The following is a 21,013-nucleotide window of genomic DNA, read 5'->3' on the forward strand; positions in this document are numbered from 1 at the left end:
CAGGGCCGTGTAGAGGTGATCGGTAAAGTTCTTGCGGGTGTCTTCTGTTGGGTTATTTCCAGAACTCAAACACACACAATTTACGTGGTTCGGCAACTTGCCTACTCCACGGAGCTACTGGTTTGTATTAATCAAGCTTACAAACAATACAAACAACAAAACAAGGAGGAGGAGAAAATTCTTCTCAACTCAACTCAACTCTCCCTAGCTCTCTCTCTGTGTTTCTCTCTGTGTTTCACACAACTTCGTCAGTTCTCACGCTGCAATACGCAGCACTTCACAGGAGGCACATAAATATACAAAGGTGGGAGGTGAAGGGGTGTCCACCACCATGTGCTAAGTGGGAGATTAGGATTCCCACTTGCACATGGTGGGGCTTGCTTGTCTCTAATAATTAACAATCTCCCACTTGGAGACAAACAATGAAATTATCTTTTATCCTTGAAGACCAACTGAAGTTTTGCACAACTTCAGTTTCTCAAGTGTAACTCCTTTGGTTAACATGTCAGCTGGATTCTTACTTCCACAGACCTTTTCTAGCATTAGTTGCTTGTCGTCCAGCAGTTGTCGGATGAAGTGATATTTGATCTGAATATGCTTCGTCCTAGAGTGAAATGCTGGATTCTTGGCAAGGAAGATTGCACTCTGACTGTCGCTATACAAAGTACCTTTTCCATTCAACTTGCCCAATTCTTTCAAGAAACTCTGCAACCATACTATCTCTTTTGCAGATTCTGAGACTGCAACATATTTAGCTTCTGTTGTTGAAAGAGCAACGATCTTTTGCAATGTAGAACTCCAGGAAACAACAGTACCTCCTAGAGTATAAACATATCTTGTAGTGCTCTTTCTGCTATCAACATCTCCTGCTAGATCAACATCTACAAAACCTTCAAGTTTCGAACCACCAGCTGTGAAACTAAGACAAGTTTCCGATGAACCTTTTAAGTACCTCATGATCCATTTCACCGCCTCCCAATGCTGCTTTCCAGGATTGCTCATATATCGGCTTACAACTCCCACTGCATGGGCAATGTCTGGTCTGGTACAGACCATAGCATACATCAAAGAGCCGATAGCTGAGGCGTATGGAATCTTATCCATGTATCCACTTTCTAGCTCAGTTTTTGGTGACTGATCTTTGCTGAGCTTGAAATGATTCCCCAGTGGTGTACTTACTGGTTTAGCATTATCCATACTAAACCTGCTGAGAACCTTCTTGACATACTTTGTTTGTGAGAGCTTTAGTATGCCTTTGTCTTTATCTCTGATGATTCTCATTCCAAGTATTTGTTTAGCAGCTCCCAGATCCTTCATTTCAAACTGTTTCGACAACTGCTGTTTCAGCTTATCAATCTCCTCAATGCTGGATCCTGCAATCAACATATCATCTACATATAATAGTAGAATGATGTAGGAGTTGTCAAAATGTTTGACATAGCAACAATGATCAGCTTGACATCTTGTATACCCGGAACTGCACATGAAGTTTGTTGTAACCCATTTTTGGGTCTCCACAAAAAAATAAAATAAATAGCCAAAGAAGCTCAGAAAATGGTCGGAAGATTGGTCAAGGAAGTTAAAAAATACAAAGATTGGATTTTTGACAGTATTTTCTTGAAGGATGAGAGCCCTGTTGAGAAGTAAAATTTGAATTTTGAGGAGAAAAGCCCAAATTTGGATGTTTATGGACTTAATTGGATTTTATTTGAATTTATAGAGGATTTGAGTGCAAGAAAAATTGATTTTTAAGTCAATTTGGGCTTTAATTAGAAGAAATTTAGGTTCTGGAGCCAAAATATATTTTTTTTGGAATTTATTAGGTCAAATCAGGAGATTAATTGCATAGATATTGAAGTTTAATGGCCAATTAGGGGCTCAATTGTGAAAATCCGAAACCAGGGACCAATTTGGAAAACACGGGTAAATAGAGGGGGTTGTCTTGAATTGATCCAGGGGCGTAATTGAAGAAATTGGAAGTTTATTATCCAATTGAGGGCTCAATTGCATAAATTAGAGGCTAAGGACCAAGGTGAAAAACGCAGCCAACTATGGAGTCAAGGACCGAAATTGGCAGGGACGCAATTGAAAGAATCAAAAGATAATTGAGGGCTGAGTTGAAATTTTGCGCGTTTTGGCGCCATTTTTTAAATGAAACGGCGCGTTTTCCCCAAAACGACGCCGTTTCATATAGATTTAAAAAAAAAAAGGACCGAACGGTGCCGTTTTGAACGACACTGTTCCCCTTTCTTCTTCCTCCCTGAACGTGCAGCATGGGAAGAAAGTTTGTTTAATCATTCAGCGATGTCATGTTCCCCACGCAGGCCTGCTCAACCAACGCTGCCTTGCTCCCCATGATGCCCTGCTCAACCCGCTGTCATGCTCCCCACGCTGCCCTGCTCAGCCCATGCAGCCCCGCTCCCTTTGCCCGCCTATAAAAGAAGAGGAGAGACCAAAGAGAAAGAGGAGAGAGAACGAACATGAGAGAAGGAAGAGAAGCAACAAACGAAAAATAACAAAAGAACAGAACAAACCGGGAAAAAAAAAGGAACCAGAGAAAAAGGAGACCGAAAGGGAAGGGAAGTTGAACGAGAGAAGAGAGAACGGAGAGAAAGGAAGGAAAGAATACCGGGGGGGAGTTTTTTTGAACAAAGAGAGAACGAAATAGAGAGAGGAGGGAAGAAGTCAGGGAAGTTTGAAACAGAAGGGGGAGCACAGACACACCAGTATTGCCAAGGATCGTCATTTTTTAGCTCATCATTCTTCACACACATTGCAGCACCATAGAAGAAAAGGAAGAAGCCTGCACCTCGGTACAAACAGAGAAAACGGCGGCAAAACACCGCCCGCCACCGCCGAGAAGACCCACCGTCGCACTGCCATCATCATCACCGCTAGCTGCCACTGTCTTCCCATCCGACAACAACACCGTGAGGAACAAAATGAGGAAGCAGAAGCAGAGGAGAACATAGCTGAAGAAAAAAAAACACAGAGAAGAAGGAAAAGCCGACCACCGTCCAAGCCACTCATTAGGCCGCCGCCACCAGCACCTCCACGAAGTAGCTGCAGAGAGGGAAGAACATTGTTGACAGAAGGAGCAAAGGCAACCAAAGAGAAGAAGACAGAGAAGCTTGAAACAGAAGCAGAGAAGAACACAGAAGCAGCAGAGAAGAGGAAGAGCCAACATTCGGTCAGCAACCGCCAGCAAAACCGCCACCAGCACCACTGTCAGCTCCTCTACCCAAGCTCATTGTCGCAGGTAACTCTTCCCCTTTATCCCGTATTCGTCTTCTTGCATGCAGAACGTGCATTGTGCACGTTCTGCAAGTAAGAAATTAATTAACAGATTACTGTGCAGGTGCACAGTAACCACCTAATTAATTAGCGGTACTGTGCTCATGTACAGTACCCGGTTACTATTTGTGTACAGTATCCCCTTTACTATTTGTGAACAGTAACATACTGCACTCATGTACAGTGCCCGATTCATGTTGTTTCGGGCTGGGTATCAGCCCAGCCCATGTGGCTGGACTGAGTCCAGCCCTGTAGAAGGTAGGCTCATTTTATTTCGGGCCGATTTCAGCCCAGTCTCCTTTTGGGCCGGGTCCGGTCTAGTAAAAAAATTTAAATTCCAAAAAAATTATTTCAAAAAAATATGTGATTTTCCACAAGTTTGTTGCTACAGTTTGGTCAATATCGGTTTGTATTTTTATACTGTAAAGATACAAATCCGGTATTAAAATACCCGGTTTTCTTCAAAACATCAAAGATTTTCAAAATAAAAAATGTTTTTGCTTTTAAAAAAATTCTAAAAGTCCTTAAAAATATTGTTGATTTTTCCTGCATATTTTTATTAAGGTGGATTAATATTGGGTTGTATTTTTATACCGTAAGGATACAAACTCAATATTAAAAATACCCGATTTTTTGTCAAAAAAAAAAATATCTATATATTTACATAAAAAAATGTTTTTGTTTTAAAATACAGCCTAGTCTCTCCAATATATATATATATAAATATTATAACATCATATTTTCACACAACAAAGGAAATTTTCAAAACAATATATGTATTATCATGCATTTTGGCTTTAATAACCAGTTTATTCAAGCCATGAGAACTAGGCCAATATTTCAAAAAATTCTAAAAATCTTTTTGGTGCTATTAGTAGTATTTGGGATTACGAATTTATACATAAAACGTATTCCTAAATATTATTAATAAAGTTTTGGTATAGACATTAGAACGGTTAGGATTTTACCCGATAAGATAAAGACCTTCTTACCGAGGAGGATTTTTCTTGAACCATAGACAGACCAACAACTAGAAAAACACGAAAATACCTTAGATTTTATCAGACAATAAAACAATGCAGCTTACCTTAGGTAGGGCGTATTTGGGGTGCTAATACCTTCCCTTTACGCAACCAGTCCCCGTACCCGATCTTTGAGACAGTTAGGGTTCCTAGTGACCAAAATACTAGGTGGCGACTCCCATTCCATTTTCCACCCACAAAAGACAATATTTTCTTGTATCCCCATAGATATAGATAGATTTACATTGTAGATAAGAAAATGGAACAACTATTTGATTTTCGCCGCGACGCCGCACACGTGCGACAAAGTTGTCAAACTTCTTGTACCACTGTCTTGGAGCTTGCTTCAAACCGTATAGGCTTTTCTGTAGCTTGCAGACTTGATTCTCCTTTCCTTGCATTGCAAACCCCTCTGGTTGTTGCATGTAAATATCTTCCTCCAAGTCACCATGAAGGAATGCTGTTTTTACATCTAACTGTTCCAGATGTAAATTTTCTGCAGCTACTATCCCCAGAACAACTCTGATTGTTGTGAGCTTCACAACTGGAGAAAAAATCTCAGAGTAGTCAATGCCTTTCTTCTGTTGAAACCCTTTGACAACAAGTCTTGCCTTGAACCGTTTGCTTCCGTCATGCTCAGTCTTCACTCTGTAGACCCACTTATTTTGCAAGGCCTTCTTTCCTTCAGGTAATGTTGTTAGCTCCCAAGTCTTGTTCTTCAGCAACGAACTCATCTCCTCCTTCATGGCTAACTCCCACTTGCTTGAGTTTCCATCTTCTAAGGATTCTTCATAAGATAACGGTTCACCACCATCTATCAGCAAAATATAATTCAGTAAAAGTGTGAACCGTTGCGGGGGCTTTATCGTCCTCGAAGACCTGCGAACAGCTGGTTCAATTTGCTTTGCATCTTCTTGTGTGGAAGTGGGCACAGATGTGCTTGAATCTTCTTGTAAAGACTCTTGATTGTTGTTCTGCTTAGTAACATCGGGAAACCCTTCTAATCTTATGAATTCAGATCTTTGTGGACTTGTATCTGAATCAGCCATCTCTGTTTCTCCACTTGATCTGTCTTTGTACATAACTTTCTCATTGAAGATCACGTTCCTGCTTCTGATAATCTTTCTATTCTGATCATCCCAGAACCGAAATCCAAATTCTTCATCTCCATAGCCAATGAAGAAACATTTCTTGGATTTAGCTTCTAACTTGTTGCGAGCATCAGAATCTATGTGAACATAGGAAACACACCCAAAAACCTTTAAATGAGAGAGTCGTACCTCTTTTCCTCTCCATACTTCCTCGGGCAATTTGAATTCCAAAGGAACTGATGGTCCACGGTTGATCAAGTAAACTGCGGTATGAACTGCGTCAGCCCAGAATGTTTGAGGTAACCCTGAATGCAACCTCATGCTTCTAGCTCGTTCATTGATGGTCCTGTTCATCTGTTCAGCAACGCCATTCTATTGCGGTGTGCCTGGAACGGTCTTCTCCATTCTGATACCATTGACAACACAATACTCCTTGAAACCTCCATCAATGTATTCTCCTTCATTATCAGATCTTAAGCATTTCAACTTTAGACCTGATTCAGTCTCAACCATAGCCTTCCATTTCTTGAATGTTTCAAACATATCAGATTTATTTTTCAGAAAGTAAACCCATACCTTCCTGCTGAAATCATCAATAAAAGTCACATAATATCGAGAACCTCCAAGAGATGCTACTGGAGACGGTCCCCATAAATCTGTGTGTACCAGTTCTAGCTTTCTTGGTCGTAAGGTCCTGCCAACCTTCAAGAAACTGACCTTCTTCTGTTTTCCAAGAACACAACTTTCACAAATGTCTAGATCGACATTTTTTAACTCTGGCAGCTTTCCCTTCGACTGAAGTACCTTCATCCCCTTTTGACTCATATGGCCAAGTCTACAATGCCATAGATGTGCTTGATTTTCTGCTTCAGTTGAGGCAATGATGACTGCAAATCTTGTGGTCATATACAGGGTGCCAGTTTTCTTTCCACGAGCTAAAACCATTGCTCCCTTTGATACTTTCCACATTCCTCCAGCAAAAAGTATTGAATGACCACTATCATCAAGTTGTCCGACAGAGATCAACTTCTTCTTTAATTCAGGAACATGTCTTACATTCTGCAAGGTCCATATAGATCCATTCATTGTCTTGATTTGCACATCTCCTATACCCACAATATTCAGTGGTGTTCCATCGGCCAGATAGACTACACCGTGATCTCCTCCAACATAATTTTGCAGCATTTCATTGTGTGGCGTACAGTGGAATGAAGCACCAGAATCAAGAATCCACTCATCAATTTGACTTTGTACAACAAGAATTATAGCATCTTGTACCTCATCTATGGTAGCGTTTGTAGAGTCAGCTTTAGGTTTCTTCGGTTTTGTGCAATTCCTACTGAAATGACCAGGTTTGCCACAATTCCAACATTCAACCTGCTTTCTGGATCCAAACTTGCTTTTACTTCTGTATCTTGATTTTGATCTGCCTCTGGATGAGCCTCTATCTTGTCTCCTCCCTCGAGTGTTGATGTTGAGAGCTGATCCTGAGCTTGAACTTTCACCCGAGTCTTTCCTTCGCACTTCTTCAGCCAAAATCAAGTCTCGAATGTCATCATACTTCAGTTTGGATTTTCCAGCTGAATTGCTCACGGCTGTCCTCATGCCTTCCCAACTGCTTGGAAGTGAAGCTAGCAAGATGAGTGCACGAATCTCATCATCAAACTCAATCTCAACAGATGATAATTGATTTGTGATGGTATTATTTGCTGATAGCTTCTCATACATCCCAGACAAGGCTTCCATCAATTTTGCAGTGGATTTTTCTTTCGTAACATTGTGAGCAACTCTTCTTGATAAGGATAGCTGGATAATGCCCAGAACTTGTCTATCAAGAAGTTGCCATTCTTCTGCTTCCATCTTTTCTGGTTTGCTTCCCAATAAGGGAAGATGAAGTTTCTTCCCATATAGATAATCTTCAATTTGCATTTTCCAGTATCCAAAATCTGTTCCGTCAAATTTTTCAATTCCAGCAGCTTTTATTTCATCTGCCATTTTTACCACTTCTCCGATTCGAATTTCCCAAATCTGACCTTACAGATGTGTCCAGAACGGCCAAAAACCTTGGAAATGACACTGAGATCACCCCAATCGGACTTCGGATGGCTCCGATTTTAGCAATCAAAGTTTTGGATTAACGGATGGTGCAGATGCAGCCGCGTGTCAGACAGAGTACCGCGTGCGTCGCACCAGATAAAAACTCAGTAGCGGTTCTGATAAAGACACGTGTCAGCAGATTAGAGCTTGCGTCACACCGGATCAAAACTCAGTAACGGTTTAGATTAAGTCACGTGTCAGCAGATTAGAGCCTGCGTCGCACCGGATCAAAACTCAGTAACGGTGCAGATTAGGCCACGTTTCAGCAGATTAGAGCCTGAGTCGCACCAGATCAAAACTCAGTAGCGGTGCAGATGGAGACACGTGTCAGCAGATCAGGGCCTGCGGCACACCGGAGCAAAACTCAGTATGATGACGTGGCAAGTGACGTGGCAGGTGACGTGGTCGTTGACTGCACGGATTGGATGACGTGGCGGGTCAAACCCGACCCATTTTGCAGAAGCCGGGCGAAGAAGGAGCATGGCGCGCGTACGGCGCGTTGGTGCGCATGGGCAGTCTGGGCATCGGCGCGTGCGGGCATGCAGGACGTCGGTTCTTCGCCGGTGATGTAGAACAAATAGCGAAAGAATACATGCTCAAAAGGGATCACCCGAAATTCAAAGGCAACTGAATTTCGGCAGCCGGGGCGTTGACGTCGGAATGCCGCGAAACTCACCGAGTCAAAGTGTTTCGCCATTTGCGGATGAAGTCAGTGGCTAAGCCCCTGATGTCCACCAGTTTTTGGCAAAATTCCATCGTTTCGTCCTCGAAATCGTCATTTTTGCCATTTTAGGAAAGTTTCATTTCGGCCATAACTTTTGATTCCTGAGTCCGAATTGACTTCCGTCAATTCCTGTTTGCTCAGGATTTATAGGCCTTTCATATTCTGCATTTATTTCAAATTTGCCATTTTTGGTAAATTTAATGTTTTGTGTCGTTTCCTTATCCGTCATGGGCTAGGGTAGACTTTTTCTTTAAATATCATTGTAAAGCCTCTGGAGGCGGCAGCTAATAATTATTGAATAAAAACCTTTGAGTTTTCTGAGAGTTTCTCTCGTTTATACAATTTTACGGAATATTGACGTTGGTCGTATTCCTTCATTGTTTACTGCTGCGTCAATTGGTATCAGAGCACGGATTTGCCGAACTCGATGGCAAATAACAAAGCAGGAGACGAAAACTCTATTGGGGGAGACCATGGAGTAGAGGCCTTGTGGGCGGAAGTGGAGGAGACGCGGCAACAAGTAGCGCAGATTCGGGAGATGCTTGCTGCCGGGATTAACCTCAACGCCAATAACAGGCCACCAGTTAATAGGACTCGTGCCGAAGGGATTGCCAGAGGCCAACCTGTTGATAGAAGATGTAATCCAGCACCTCACATCCAACCTGACAGCGAGGATGATTCAGACGAAGAAGATGACATGGGATACGGTTTACCTCCACCTGCGAGACGTCCGAGGGAGCAAGACGATTATCGCTTGAAAGCAGACCTGCCCAGTTTCAATGGGAATCTGCGGATTGAAGATTTTCTTGATTGGGTTACCGAGGTGGAGCGATTCTTTGAGATGATGGAGATACCAGAAGAAAAGATGGTGAGGTTTGTAGCCTTCCGATTGAAGGGAGGGGCTGCAGTATGGTGGGATCAACTACAGAAAAATCGGCAGCGACAAGGAAAGGCGCTTATAAGGACTTGGCGTAGGATGAAGCAACTGATGATAGGGAGGTTTCTGCCACCAGATTATGAACAATATCTGTTTCAATTACTTCAAGACTGCTCACAAGGATCCAGATCCGTGTTTGATTACACTGCGGAGTTCTCTAGATTCTTGGAGCGAAACAATCTGAACAAGACGGAGGGGCAGCGTGTAGCCAGGTATATGAATGGATTGAAATCGTCATTACGAGATAAGATTGGGTTGCAGGTGGTTTGGACTGTGGAGGAAGCTCATAATCTGGCATTGAAGGCTGAACTGATGGAGCGAAGAGGGGGAGCCTCAGGATTTCGCCGAAACAATCCAGAACCTTCGTTTAATACCAGAGACAAGGGTGGCAACAGCAGCCAAGCAGGCGTGTTGAATCAGAACAGAGAAGGGGGCAGCAACAGCAGCCAAGCAGCCCAAGGCAACAAGAATATACCCAGAAATCCAAATCAAAACACGAACATGAACTTGAATCCCAACCCTTACGCTAGACCTGCACCTGGAGTCTGTTATCGCTGTCGGAAACCTGGACATCTCTCTAACACTTGTCCAGATCATCGCAGACCTGTCAACTGGATCAAAGGAGAAGAAGGGGATCCAGAGGCTACTGGAGATGATGCAGGGGCGAATGACTGCTATGAAGGGGCAGAATTCGCTGAGGAGGACGGGGAACGAATCAACTGTGTCGTGCAGCGAATATTATACACTCCAAGGCAAGAGGATGCTGGACAACGAAATAATATCTTCCGCTCATACTGCACCGTGAGCCAGAAGGTGTGCGACTTAATTGTGGATAGCGGAAGTTGCGAGAACTTCGTTGCAAGGGGCCTCGTTGATCACCTAAAGCTACCAACCGAGAAGCAACCGACTCCATACACTATCGGCTGGATCAAGAAAGGACCCACGGTGAAGGTAACTGAAATCTGTCGCGTCCCTATTTCCATTGGAAAAATATATAAAGATGAAGTAGTTTGCGATGTGATTGATATGGATGCTAGTCATGTATTGTTGGGTCGTCCGTGGCAGTATGATGTTGATATTACCTATAAGGGGTGGGATAATACTTATTTGTTCACGTGGGGGTCACATAAAATTGCTATGGCTCCTTACAAAAGGAAGGCATTGTATGGTAAGGCTTCTGAAGTGGAGAAGCAGTCGTTTTTTACAGTGTCCAGATCGGAGACAGAGTTTGTGGCAGACATAAAGGGTGCGCCAGAGTTTTATGCGCTCGTAGTGAAGGCCCTAGTGGTGGAAGGGGAAGTTGAGGCTTCGGTGACAGTCCCTGACAGGTTGAAACCATTGTTAGATCAGTTTAGGGATATCACTTCCGAAGAGTTGCTGAATAATCTGCCGCCCATGAGGGATGTTCAGCACCATATAGACCTCATACCAGGGGCTAGCTTGCCAAATCTGCCTCATTATCGGATGAGTCCGAAAGAGAACGAGGTCTTGCGTGAGAAAATTGAAGAGTTGTTGCAGAAGGGTTTTATCCGCGAAAGCATGAGTCCATGCGCGGTTCCTGTGTTATTAACGCCAAAGAAAGATGGGAGTTGGCGTATGTGTGTGGACAGCCGAGCTATCAATAAGATAACCGTCAAGTATCGCTTCCCAATTCCCCGCCTAGATGACATGCTGGATCAGCTTGAGGGCTCGAAATTATTTTCAAAAATTGACCTCCGCAGTGGATACCACCAGATTCGGGTCAGACCAGGGGACGAGTGGAAGATAGCATTCAAAAGCAAAGACGGGTTATATGAGTGGATGGTTATGCCATTTGGGTTATCAAACGCGCCCAACACTTTTATGCGCGTGATGAATCAGGTATTGAGGCCTTTTGTGGGGAAATTTGTTGTCGTTTATTTCGACGATATCCTTATCTATAGTAAGACAACGGATGAGCATGTGGAGCAGTTACGGGATGTGTTGGCAGTGCTACAAGAGAACCAGCTATTCCTTAATCTGAAAAAGTGCAGCTTTATGACTGATAGCTTGTTGTTTCTGGGTTATGTGGTAAGTTCAGAGGGGATTCATGTGGATGAAGACAAGGTCCGAGCAATTAGAGAATGGCCTGCACCAAAGACCGTGGGTGAAGTTCGGAGCTTCCACGGATTAGCCACTTTCTACCGCCGATTCATTTGAAATTTCAGTACTGTCATGGCACCGATAACCGAGTGCATGAAGAAAGGCAAGTTTCAGTGGGGGGAAGAGGCAGAAACGAGCTTTGCGTTGATAAAGGAGAAGCTGTGCACCGCGCCAGTGTTGGCCCTACCCAGTTTTGAGAAGATTTTTGAAGTTGAATGTGACGCGAGTGGCGTAGGAATTGGGGCTGTGTTATCCCAGGAGAAGCGACCAGTAGCCTTCTTCAGTGAGAAGTTGAGTGAGGCTCGTCAGAAGTGGAGTACGTATAACCAAGAGTTTTACGCGGTGGTCCGAGCTTTGAAGCATTGGGAGCACTATCTAGTGCAGCGGGAGTTTGTTTTGTACACTGATCACCAAGCTCTGAAATTTATTAATAGTCAGAAACACTTGGATAACATGCATGTCAGATGGGCAACTTTCCTTCAAAAGTTCCCTTTTGCTATTCGACACAAGTCTGGTGCTTTGAATCGGGTTGCCGATGCGTTGAGCCGTCGTGCCAATCTGCTGGTGACATTGGCTCATGAGATAGTGGGGTTTGAGTGCCTAAAGGAGTTGTATCAGGAGGATGCAGATTTCAAAGAAATATGGGCGAAGTGCATTGAGCAACACCCCGTCAGTGATTTTCATGAGAGCAACGGTTTTCTGTTTCGCGGAAATCGTTTGTGTATACCCCGGATGTCGCTGCGAGAGAAATTGATCCGTGACCTTCATGGGGGTGGATTGAGTGGACACTTGGGCAGGGAAAAAACAGTGGCTAGCTTAGAGGAACGTTATTTCTGGCCGCAACTGAAGAGAGACGTCGGCAATTTTGTACGGAGGTGCTACATCTGTCAGGTCTCTAAAGGTCAGTCGTAAAATACTGGTCTCTATACACCTTTACCTATTCCTAACGATATTTGGGAGGATTTGTCTATGGATTTTGTGCTGGGGTTGCCTCGCACCCAGCGAGGGGTGGATTCTGTTTTTGTGGTGGTTGACAGGTTTTCGAAGATGGCTCACTTCATCCCTTGCCGAAAGACCTCAGATGCTTCACATATAGCCCGATTATTCTTCAGGGAAGTGGTCCGACTTCACGGAGTGCTGCAATCAATTACTTCTGATCGCGATACAAAATTCCTTAGTCACTTTTGGGTGACTTTATGGAAGATGTTTCAGACTTCGCTGAACCGAAGTACAACCGCGCACCCACAAACTGATGGGCAGATAGAGGTGACAAACAGAACTTTGGGAAATCTGGTTCGTAGCATTTGTGGGGATAAACCGAAACAGTGGGATCATGCATTGCCACAGGCTAAGTTTGCTTACAATAGTGTTGTTCATAGCACAACGGGGAAGACTCCTTTTGCTATGATATATGTGACACCACCAAGACATACAGTAGACTTAGTTCGTCTACCCAAGGGAGGCCCAGGATTTAGTATGGCCGCTGAGAACATGGTGACACAAGGTCAGGCCGTGCAGGAGGAAGTGAGGCAGAGGTTGGAAGCAACCAATGCAAAGTACAAGGCTGCGGCGGATAAGCATCGACGTCGCCGAGTATTTGAAGAGGGAGATTCCGTGATGGTTTTCTTGCGCAAAGAAAGGTTTCCCGTAGGCACTTACAACAAGCTGAAGCCCAAGAAATATGGTCTGTATCAGGTTTTGAAGAAGATCAACGATAATGCCTATGTGATTGATCTTCCCGAAACCATGGGCATTTCCAAGACTTTCAACGTTGCAGATTTGTTCCAGTATTATGCAGAGGAACACTTGTATCCTGATCTCGATCCGGAACCTAACTCGAGGTCGAGTTCTTTTCAAGTGGAGGAGTCTGATGTAGAACAAATAGCGGAAGAATACATGCTCAAAAGGGATCACCCGAAATTCAAAGGCAACTGAATTTCGGCAGCCGGGGTGTTGACGTCGGAATGCCGCGAAACTCACCGAGTCAAAGTGTTTCGCCATTTGCGGATGAAGTCAGCGGCTATGTCCCTGATGTCCACCGGTTTTTGGCCCAATTCCATCGTTTCGTCCTCGAAATCGTCATTTTTGCCATTTTAGGAAAGTTTTGTTTCGGCCATAACTTTTGATTCCCGAGTCCGAATTGACTTCCGTCAATTCCTGTTTGATCAGGATTTATAGGCCTTTCATATTCTGCATTTATCTCAAATTTTCCATTTTTGGTAAATTTAATGTTTTGTGTCGTTTCCTTATCCGTCATGGGCTAGGGTAGACTTTTTCTTTAAATATCATTGTAAAGCCTCTGGAGGCGGCAGCTAATAATTATTGAATAAAAACCTTTGAGTTTTCTGAGAGTTTCTCTCATTTATACAATTTTACGGAATATTGACGTTGGTCGTATTCCTTCACTGTTTACTGCTGCGTCAGCCGAGATTTCAACAGTGGATTCGTCCGGTTGTCCTCTACACGATGGTATGTTCAAAAACACGTTTGGAGAACTTTGATTTTTGAGTTTGGATCAAACACCCTCTTTGTCAAGAACAAGCTCTGATACCAGTTATTGGGTTATTTCCAGAACTCAAACACACACAATTTACGTGGTTCGGCAACTTGCCTACTCCACGGAGCTACTGGTTTGTATTAATCAAGCTTACAAACAATACAAACAACAAAACAAGGAGGAGGAGAAAATTCTTCTCAACTCAACTCAACTCTCCCTAGCTCTCTCTCTGTGTTTCTCTCTGTGTTTCACACAACTTCGTCAGTTCTCACGCTGCAATACGCAGCACTTCACAGGAGGCACATAAATATACAAAGGTGGGAGGTGAAGGGGTGTCCACCACCATGTGCTAAGTGGGAGATTAGGATTCCCACTTGCACATGGTGGGGCTTGCTTGTCTCCAATAATTAACACTTGATATTTACAATTAGGAAACCGTGAAGAGTAGGATTCTTGATTCTTCCCAGCAGCCATTTCGAGTCTAGCAAAGATAAGACTTTTCAAAGATCTGAACAAAAAAAACAGAGTTGCAGGATTGATGTCGATAGTTCAAGATCGACACAGCACACCAATAAGCTGAAGCATTCATATATTTATTATCTTACTTTTTCTTTAAAACAATTTTCAAGTTAATTGAGAATTATATTATTCTCTAACACACCCCTTCAAGTGAAAGCCTTTTAGGCTTGAAACTTGCACAGGCCCACATTACTTTGTGCTTAATTTTTATCAAATAAATGAGGATGGTGAGATTCGAACTCGTGACTGCTTGGTCATCAAAGCTCTGATACCATGAGAAATTATAAAATGAGAGATACTCAACTCTGTATTTCATTACTGATGAATGATATTCTTATATACAAAAAGAAGCTTCAATTAGCTCTGAAATCAAGGAAACTATCTTAAATCAAGGAAACTAAAATAGGATATAAATCAATACAAATCAAGCAGTAAACCAAGGATGTTAAATATGGAAAATAAAGATTGACAGTTGACTTGCTAATATTAATTCCCTGTAATCAACTCCTCCATGCCCTTTCAGAAAAATATGCGTGCATATGATAAATCTCTATGCTGAACCAACAAAATCGGTTGATGAGATCATCAATAATTAGTTTCTAACAGTGAATTAATCGAAGTGATTCTCAGTTACAGCAGAGTTACATTCCACAATACAACATAATACTAAAAGAGATAAGAGAGAGAGAGAGAGAGAGAGAGAGAGAGTACCTGCAATATTCACTTTCCCTTCGCTGATGTTCTCTTATCAGTTCATCAATTTTCTGCTTTTAAGTCAACCTTACAAGTCTATGTGGTATCGGCCATTTTCGCGTTAGGACCTTTTTCTTTTTTAATTTGTTCAAATCATTTACCACGCGTTTACTAGGGCCTGTAATTCTTGTTACAATTACCAAAGTGGACATTAGACACAAACAAAACACATAATCCCTCTCATCAACTCACGCGGTTCTTCTTACTTCACCCACCAGTAAGAAAAAGGCACGTGCAGGATCAAGGCTCTTCATATCTGACTTGGAAAGTTTACTAGCCTGTAATTTTGCATCATTTAAATTGATTCTAGCTTTTTCTTTCTGTTGAAAGTCAAGTGTATATATAAACAAAGAATTAGTCGGAAGTTGCTGATTACAGGATCATTGCCCCGAAATTTCCAATAGCTTAGCCATAACAATTCAGATTTTTCGGCCAAAAATTATATCGAAAAATTGAGGGGTAAAAAACCCAGAATCTACCCTTCGTATTGTTTCTGATTTCAAGACAAACAAGACGATAAGGATTGCATACTGACATAGCAGAAAACCATATGAATAGATCAAAGCCACATATCCGGTGCGCGGTGGGTGAGGATATTTTGAATGAAAAGTACGTACTCTACAAACTCTTTCTAAAGCAGCCACTCCTGTTCTTCCTCCTCGTGAAACCACCTTAACATCTCATTTTCATCATATTCAAGGACAACATTGAATCTGTTGCCCTAAAGTTCTATCTGTTCCATCAGAGCAAAATTTATATAATGAGCAAAGGAAAAATTTTCTAGACATACAAGAACAAAAATATAGAGTTGAAATAAAGCAGAACTTGTAAAATAAGTTGCTGTGAAAACACTTGAAATCAGTTGCTGTCCATTGAAAATGAGAGAGATAGCTCTATAGAAAGACTAGATACATACCAGTTTGCCTTTCCAAGCAACAATTAGACTGGTTCTGGATTAGATAAAAAGCCACAAGCTTCTCCAAGCAGAAGTACTTTGGTTTGGATCTCAAAGGGAATCCATGCCAACATAACTACATCAAATTCTTGGGAAAGTGCTCATAACTTCCGTAGAACTTGTGTAATTTAGCTGGAGAAATTTTACATTTTGCATCTTTCTAAACGCATCCGTGCTGAGGACAAGAAAAAAACTCGTTTGGTCAATTTGTACTTGTTCCCCCAAGAAAAACTCAGAAAGCCACTATTGAGAGAGGAGTGTAGGAAGAAGACATTGTTGAAAGAAGTTAAGCCTGCAGCGGTTGCAGGCGAACCATTGAATCAGTACAGACAACTTCTGTACTGATTCATGCATATACAGGGTAAGGCCACACAATTTTTCAGCATCATGCTTCCAAAATATTGAAAGTAAATGTGAAAAGAAATTAAAAGCATGAACATTTTAAGACACCTAAATACCATGCAGATAGGAAAACAGAACCAGGTACTCTGACACTTGTTTCTTTCAAAACTATAAAAGCTTCCATGTGATGCCATATTCTTTGACATTCGGTTGATTCTTGACGTGTAATTTCCCTTCCCATATCTCTTACGAGTTGATGCATTTATAACTTTTTATCATTTTTTATTTTAACGATCTCTACAAGACATCAGTCTACTAGACAGCTTCTGGATTGCTATAACGAGAGACTCGATACATACCGGTTTGCCTTTCCAAGCATCAACTAGACAGCTTCTGGATAGATCAAGAACCACCAGCTTCACTAAACATACTTGATTTGGTATGGATCTTGAAGAGAATCCATGCCAACATAACCATATCAAATTCTTAGGGAAGTGCTCAAAACCTCCATAGAATTTCGTGTAATTTAGTTGGAGAAATTTTATATCTGGCATCTTTCTAAAAGCATCCGTGTTGAGGATGGGAAACAAACTTGTTTGGCCAGTTTGTAATTTTTCTCCATCAAAAAAGTCAGAAAGCCATTGTTGAAAGAAGTTAAGCTTGCGACGCTTGCTTCGAACCATTAAATTCGTACATACAACTTTTGTATAATCATCTTCCATTAATGCATGCATATCCAGGGTAAGGCCTCGCAATTTTTTGGCATCCTGCATCAAAATTAAATATTAAAAGCACATGAGAAAGGAAAGTAAAAGAATGAATTTTTTTTTAAAAAAGAATGAATATTTAAGTCACGGCAAACCATTTAAGTAGACAATTAAAAAAATTGAGCTACTTACAGTAGTTCCTTTCAAAACGGTAAAAGCATCCTCGTGACGCCATATTCTTTGACATTTGGGAGATTCTTGACGAGCAATTTCCCTTCCCATATCTCTTACTAGTTGATGCATCCACAACCTTTTATCATTGTTGATTTCAACAAGACATCTATCGATGAGATTGTCAATCCCAAATCTTGCACCTTTATCGAGCCCATCCAGTATCGTAACTACATCATCCACATCCATTCCATTGAAGAAACAAGCAATATCAAGGAATAAACCCTTTTGGTAATCATCATCAAGAGAGTCGTAACTTATTTGAAGAACCTTTTGAACTTCACAATTTGGAATCACTTCCATTTGTTGTAATGCGCTTTCCCATATTTCTCTTCCTTTTCCGGACAATGAAGAGCCAAGAACTCGATGAGCTAATGGAAGTCCATTACAATGACGTACTATTCTCCAAGAGTCTTCTACAAAACCATCAGCAGGGTCAGCTTGTCCAAAGGCATTCCAACTGAAAAGCTCAAGTGATTTTTCATCATCTAGCGGTCCAACTTTGCACCGAACCCCCTCAATATCATTAGCTGAAAACAAACCCTTATTTCTGGTTGTTACAATGATTTTACTTCCTTTACAAAGCCAATTTTGCATGCCAATGATTTTATTGAATTGGTCCCTTTTGTTCACATCATCTAGAACAATAAGAGTTCTTCTGCAACATAATGCATCCTTAATTTTCAGAATTCCTTCATCTTCATCATTTATCTCAACAGTCTTAATTGAGAATAATTACGAGGCTTAACCTAATAGTTAGCCAACCCTTTCTATATATATGAGTAGGGTAATATACAATAGTAAAGGTGGAGATTACCACATAAGAATATGACTACAATATTTCCTATATAATTACATTCTATAATACGCCCCCTCAAGCTGAGGGTGGAGGATCAACCCGAAGCTTGAATCTAAAAGCAGTAAATGAAGCAGGAGGAAGTGGCTTAGTGAAGACATCGGCAAGTTGATCCTGAGAGGAAATAAAACGAATATGAATCTCCTTCTTCGCAACTCTATCTCAGACAAAATGATAATCAATCTTAATATGTTTTGTGCGAGCATGAAATATAGGGTTTGCGGACAAATACGTGGCACCAAGGTTGTCACACCAGATAATAGGGGCAGAAGGAGGCGGAATCTGAAGATCCGTTAACAAGTACTGAAGCCAGATAACTTCAGTCGTGCCATCGGCTAAGGCTTTTTACTTAGCTTCCGTCGAAGAACGAGCAACAGTGCGTTGCTTACTCGATTTCCACGAAATTGGCGTCTGACCAAAGAACACAAGATAACCACCTGTAGACTTTCTATCCTCGATACTAGCTGCCCAATCTGCATCTGTAAAACCGTGTAAAGCAAAAGAAGAGCTACGAGTAATATGTAAACCATGTGATGCTGTACCACAGAGATAACGCAAGATGCGTTTCACGGCAGCCCAATGAGATTCTGTAGGAGCATGCATAAATTGACAGACCCGGTTAACAGCAAAGCAAATATCCGAGCGTGTGAAAGTGAGATATTGGAGAGCACCAACAAGTTGCCGAAAACGAGTAGCATCAGAAAACAATGGATCCGGCATAATGGTGGCTTTGGATGCCGAAATAGGAGTATCAACTGGTTTACAGGATAACATACCAGCTCGTGTGAGGATATCAAGTGTATACTTATGTTGGCAAAGCATAAGTTCCAGACCAGTACACTGCACTTCAATACCAAGAAATAATGAACATCACCTAAATCTCGAAGTTTAAATTCTGAGCTCAGTAGCTGAATGAGTCGTTGTAGCAGAATTCCATTATTACCCGTAAGCAGAATATCATCAACATAAACCAAAAGATAACAAATATCACTACCAACCGAGAAGATAAACAATGAGGTATCCACTTTAGAAGCACGGAAACCAATGGATAATAGGAAGTCATTCAGACGAGTGTACCAAGCCCGCGGAGCCTGTTTTAACCCATATAGAGATTTATGCAATCGACATACATGACCTGGGAGTGCAAAATCAACAAAACCTGGAGGTTGTTTCATGTAAACCTCTTCATCAAGGACTCCATTTAGAAATGCATTATGAATGTCAAGCTGATGAATTTTCCAACCACTCGAAACTGCAATGGAGAACACTAAGCGTATTGTTGCCTGTTTGATAACAGGACTAAAAGTTTCTGAGTAATCAATACCTTCTTACTGAGTGAAGCCCCTAGCAACCAGGCACGCTTTATACCTCTCAATGCTACCATCAGATCTGCGTTTAATTTTGTAGACCCATCGGCTACCAACAACATTCATGGACAGATGAAACGACACTAAAGTCCATGTTCTGTTTGTGCGTAAGGCCTGAATTTCCTCTCGCATAGCATTATGCCATGCCTCATATCTATTAGCATCAGGAAAAATAAGTGGCTCATGTGAGGGAGGAGAAGTTACCCGACTGAAGGAGGCAGCAGATGTGGCTGCCGTGGTGGTGATCAGCGCTGTCTTGGGCTGTCTCGGACGAAGAACCATGGGGTGTTTAGGAGCAGCTGGACATGGAGTAGCAGTACCTGTACCTGGAATATGTTGAAGAGGATAAGAGGAGAGATCAACACAAAGTTGCAGACCAGGAGGTGAAGCTGAGGAGGTGTTGGGTTGTGCCATTACTGAATCCTGCAATTCAGAACCTGTTCTTGCACAATAATCATTGGAAAGACAAGCACGTGGTGAAAGTATGGCTGTGTGGGGTGGTGAGGCAGGGTCGGCTGAATCAACGGGTAGGGGAGCAAGCTGGGGGGTTGTGGCAAGGGGCAAAGGTGGGTTGTGTGTTTTGCCGAGTTGGGAAGGAAGAGGCTGAAAACATGAAGGGGGTTGCAGTGATGGAAGATAGGTAGGTGGAATGGGGGGAACCGAGGGTGTTGTTACTTGTTCAGACTTTTTAAAAGGAAAGACACATTCATGAAAACGAACATGACGGGAGACATAGACACGACCAGACTCTAAATCAAGACACCGATAACCAAGATGAGACGAGCTATAGCCTAAAAACACACAAGGAGAAGACCGAAAATCTAATTTATGAGCATGATATGGACGTAAAAATGGAAAACAAAGACACCCAAATGTACGTAGAAAGTTATAATCAGGAGTGCGATGAAACAGACACGCAAAAGGAGATTTATTTTGAAGAACATGAGTAGGCATGCGATTAATAAGATATACCGATGATTCTATAGCATAGTTCCAAAAATGCAATGGGGCATTACACTGGCCTAAAAGGGTTAGGCCAGTTTCGATAATATGTCTATGACGATGTTCAACTGTGCCATTTTGTTCATGAGTATGAGGACAAATTAATCGATGATGAATACCAATTGTTTGAAAGAATTTATTTAATTTGTGATATTCACCACCCCAATCAGTTTGAACAGATTTAATTTTAAGAGAAAACTGACGCTCAACAAGTGTCTGAAAACGTTGAAACGTGGAAAATACATCAGATTTCGCAATAAGCGGATAATACCAGATATATTTAGTGTGCGCATCAACAAAGATAACAAAATAACGAAAACCATCAGAAGAAAACATTGGAGCAGGGCCCCAAACATCACTAAAAATTAATTCAAGTGGGGTAGAAGTTTTGTGACCTGTCGGTCGTAATGACAAACAGGATGACTTGCCTAATGGACATGCTTGACATTGAGTAAAAGATCGTCTAGACGTACAAATAATTTTATTATCAGAAACTAA

General features: G+C 41.9%; 1 protein-coding gene and 1 long non-coding RNA gene across 2 annotated transcripts in view; one reads left to right on the plus strand and one right to left on the minus strand.

Annotated features, from left to right (window-relative positions):
* The first annotated feature begins 8,655 nt into the window (after window positions 1–8,655).
* On the plus strand, window positions 8,656–11,343 carry LOC118039690 (uncharacterized). Its single transcript, XM_035046452.1, has one exon. The coding sequence runs from the start codon at window positions 8,656–8,658 to the stop codon at window positions 11,341–11,343; it is 2,688 nt and encodes an 895-aa protein (XP_034902343.1).
* Window positions 11,344–15,625: 4,282 nt separating this feature from the next.
* The window catches only part of LOC140956126 (uncharacterized), a 58,377-nt gene continuing 52,989 nt past the window's right edge, over window positions 15,626–21,013 (minus strand). Inside the window, exons 2-3 of the long non-coding RNA XR_012171190.1 lie at window positions 15,972–16,185; window positions 15,626–15,788 (exon numbers count right to left, since the gene is read on the minus strand). This is a non-coding gene — a long non-coding RNA (uncharacterized lncRNA). The remainder of the gene's footprint in view (window positions 15,789–15,971; window positions 16,186–21,013) is intronic.

Source organism: Populus alba, chromosome 11, assembly GCF_005239225.2.
Source record: "Populus alba chromosome 11, ASM523922v2, whole genome shotgun sequence".
NCBI classification, from domain to species: Eukaryota; Viridiplantae; Streptophyta; class Magnoliopsida; order Malpighiales; family Salicaceae; genus Populus; species Populus alba.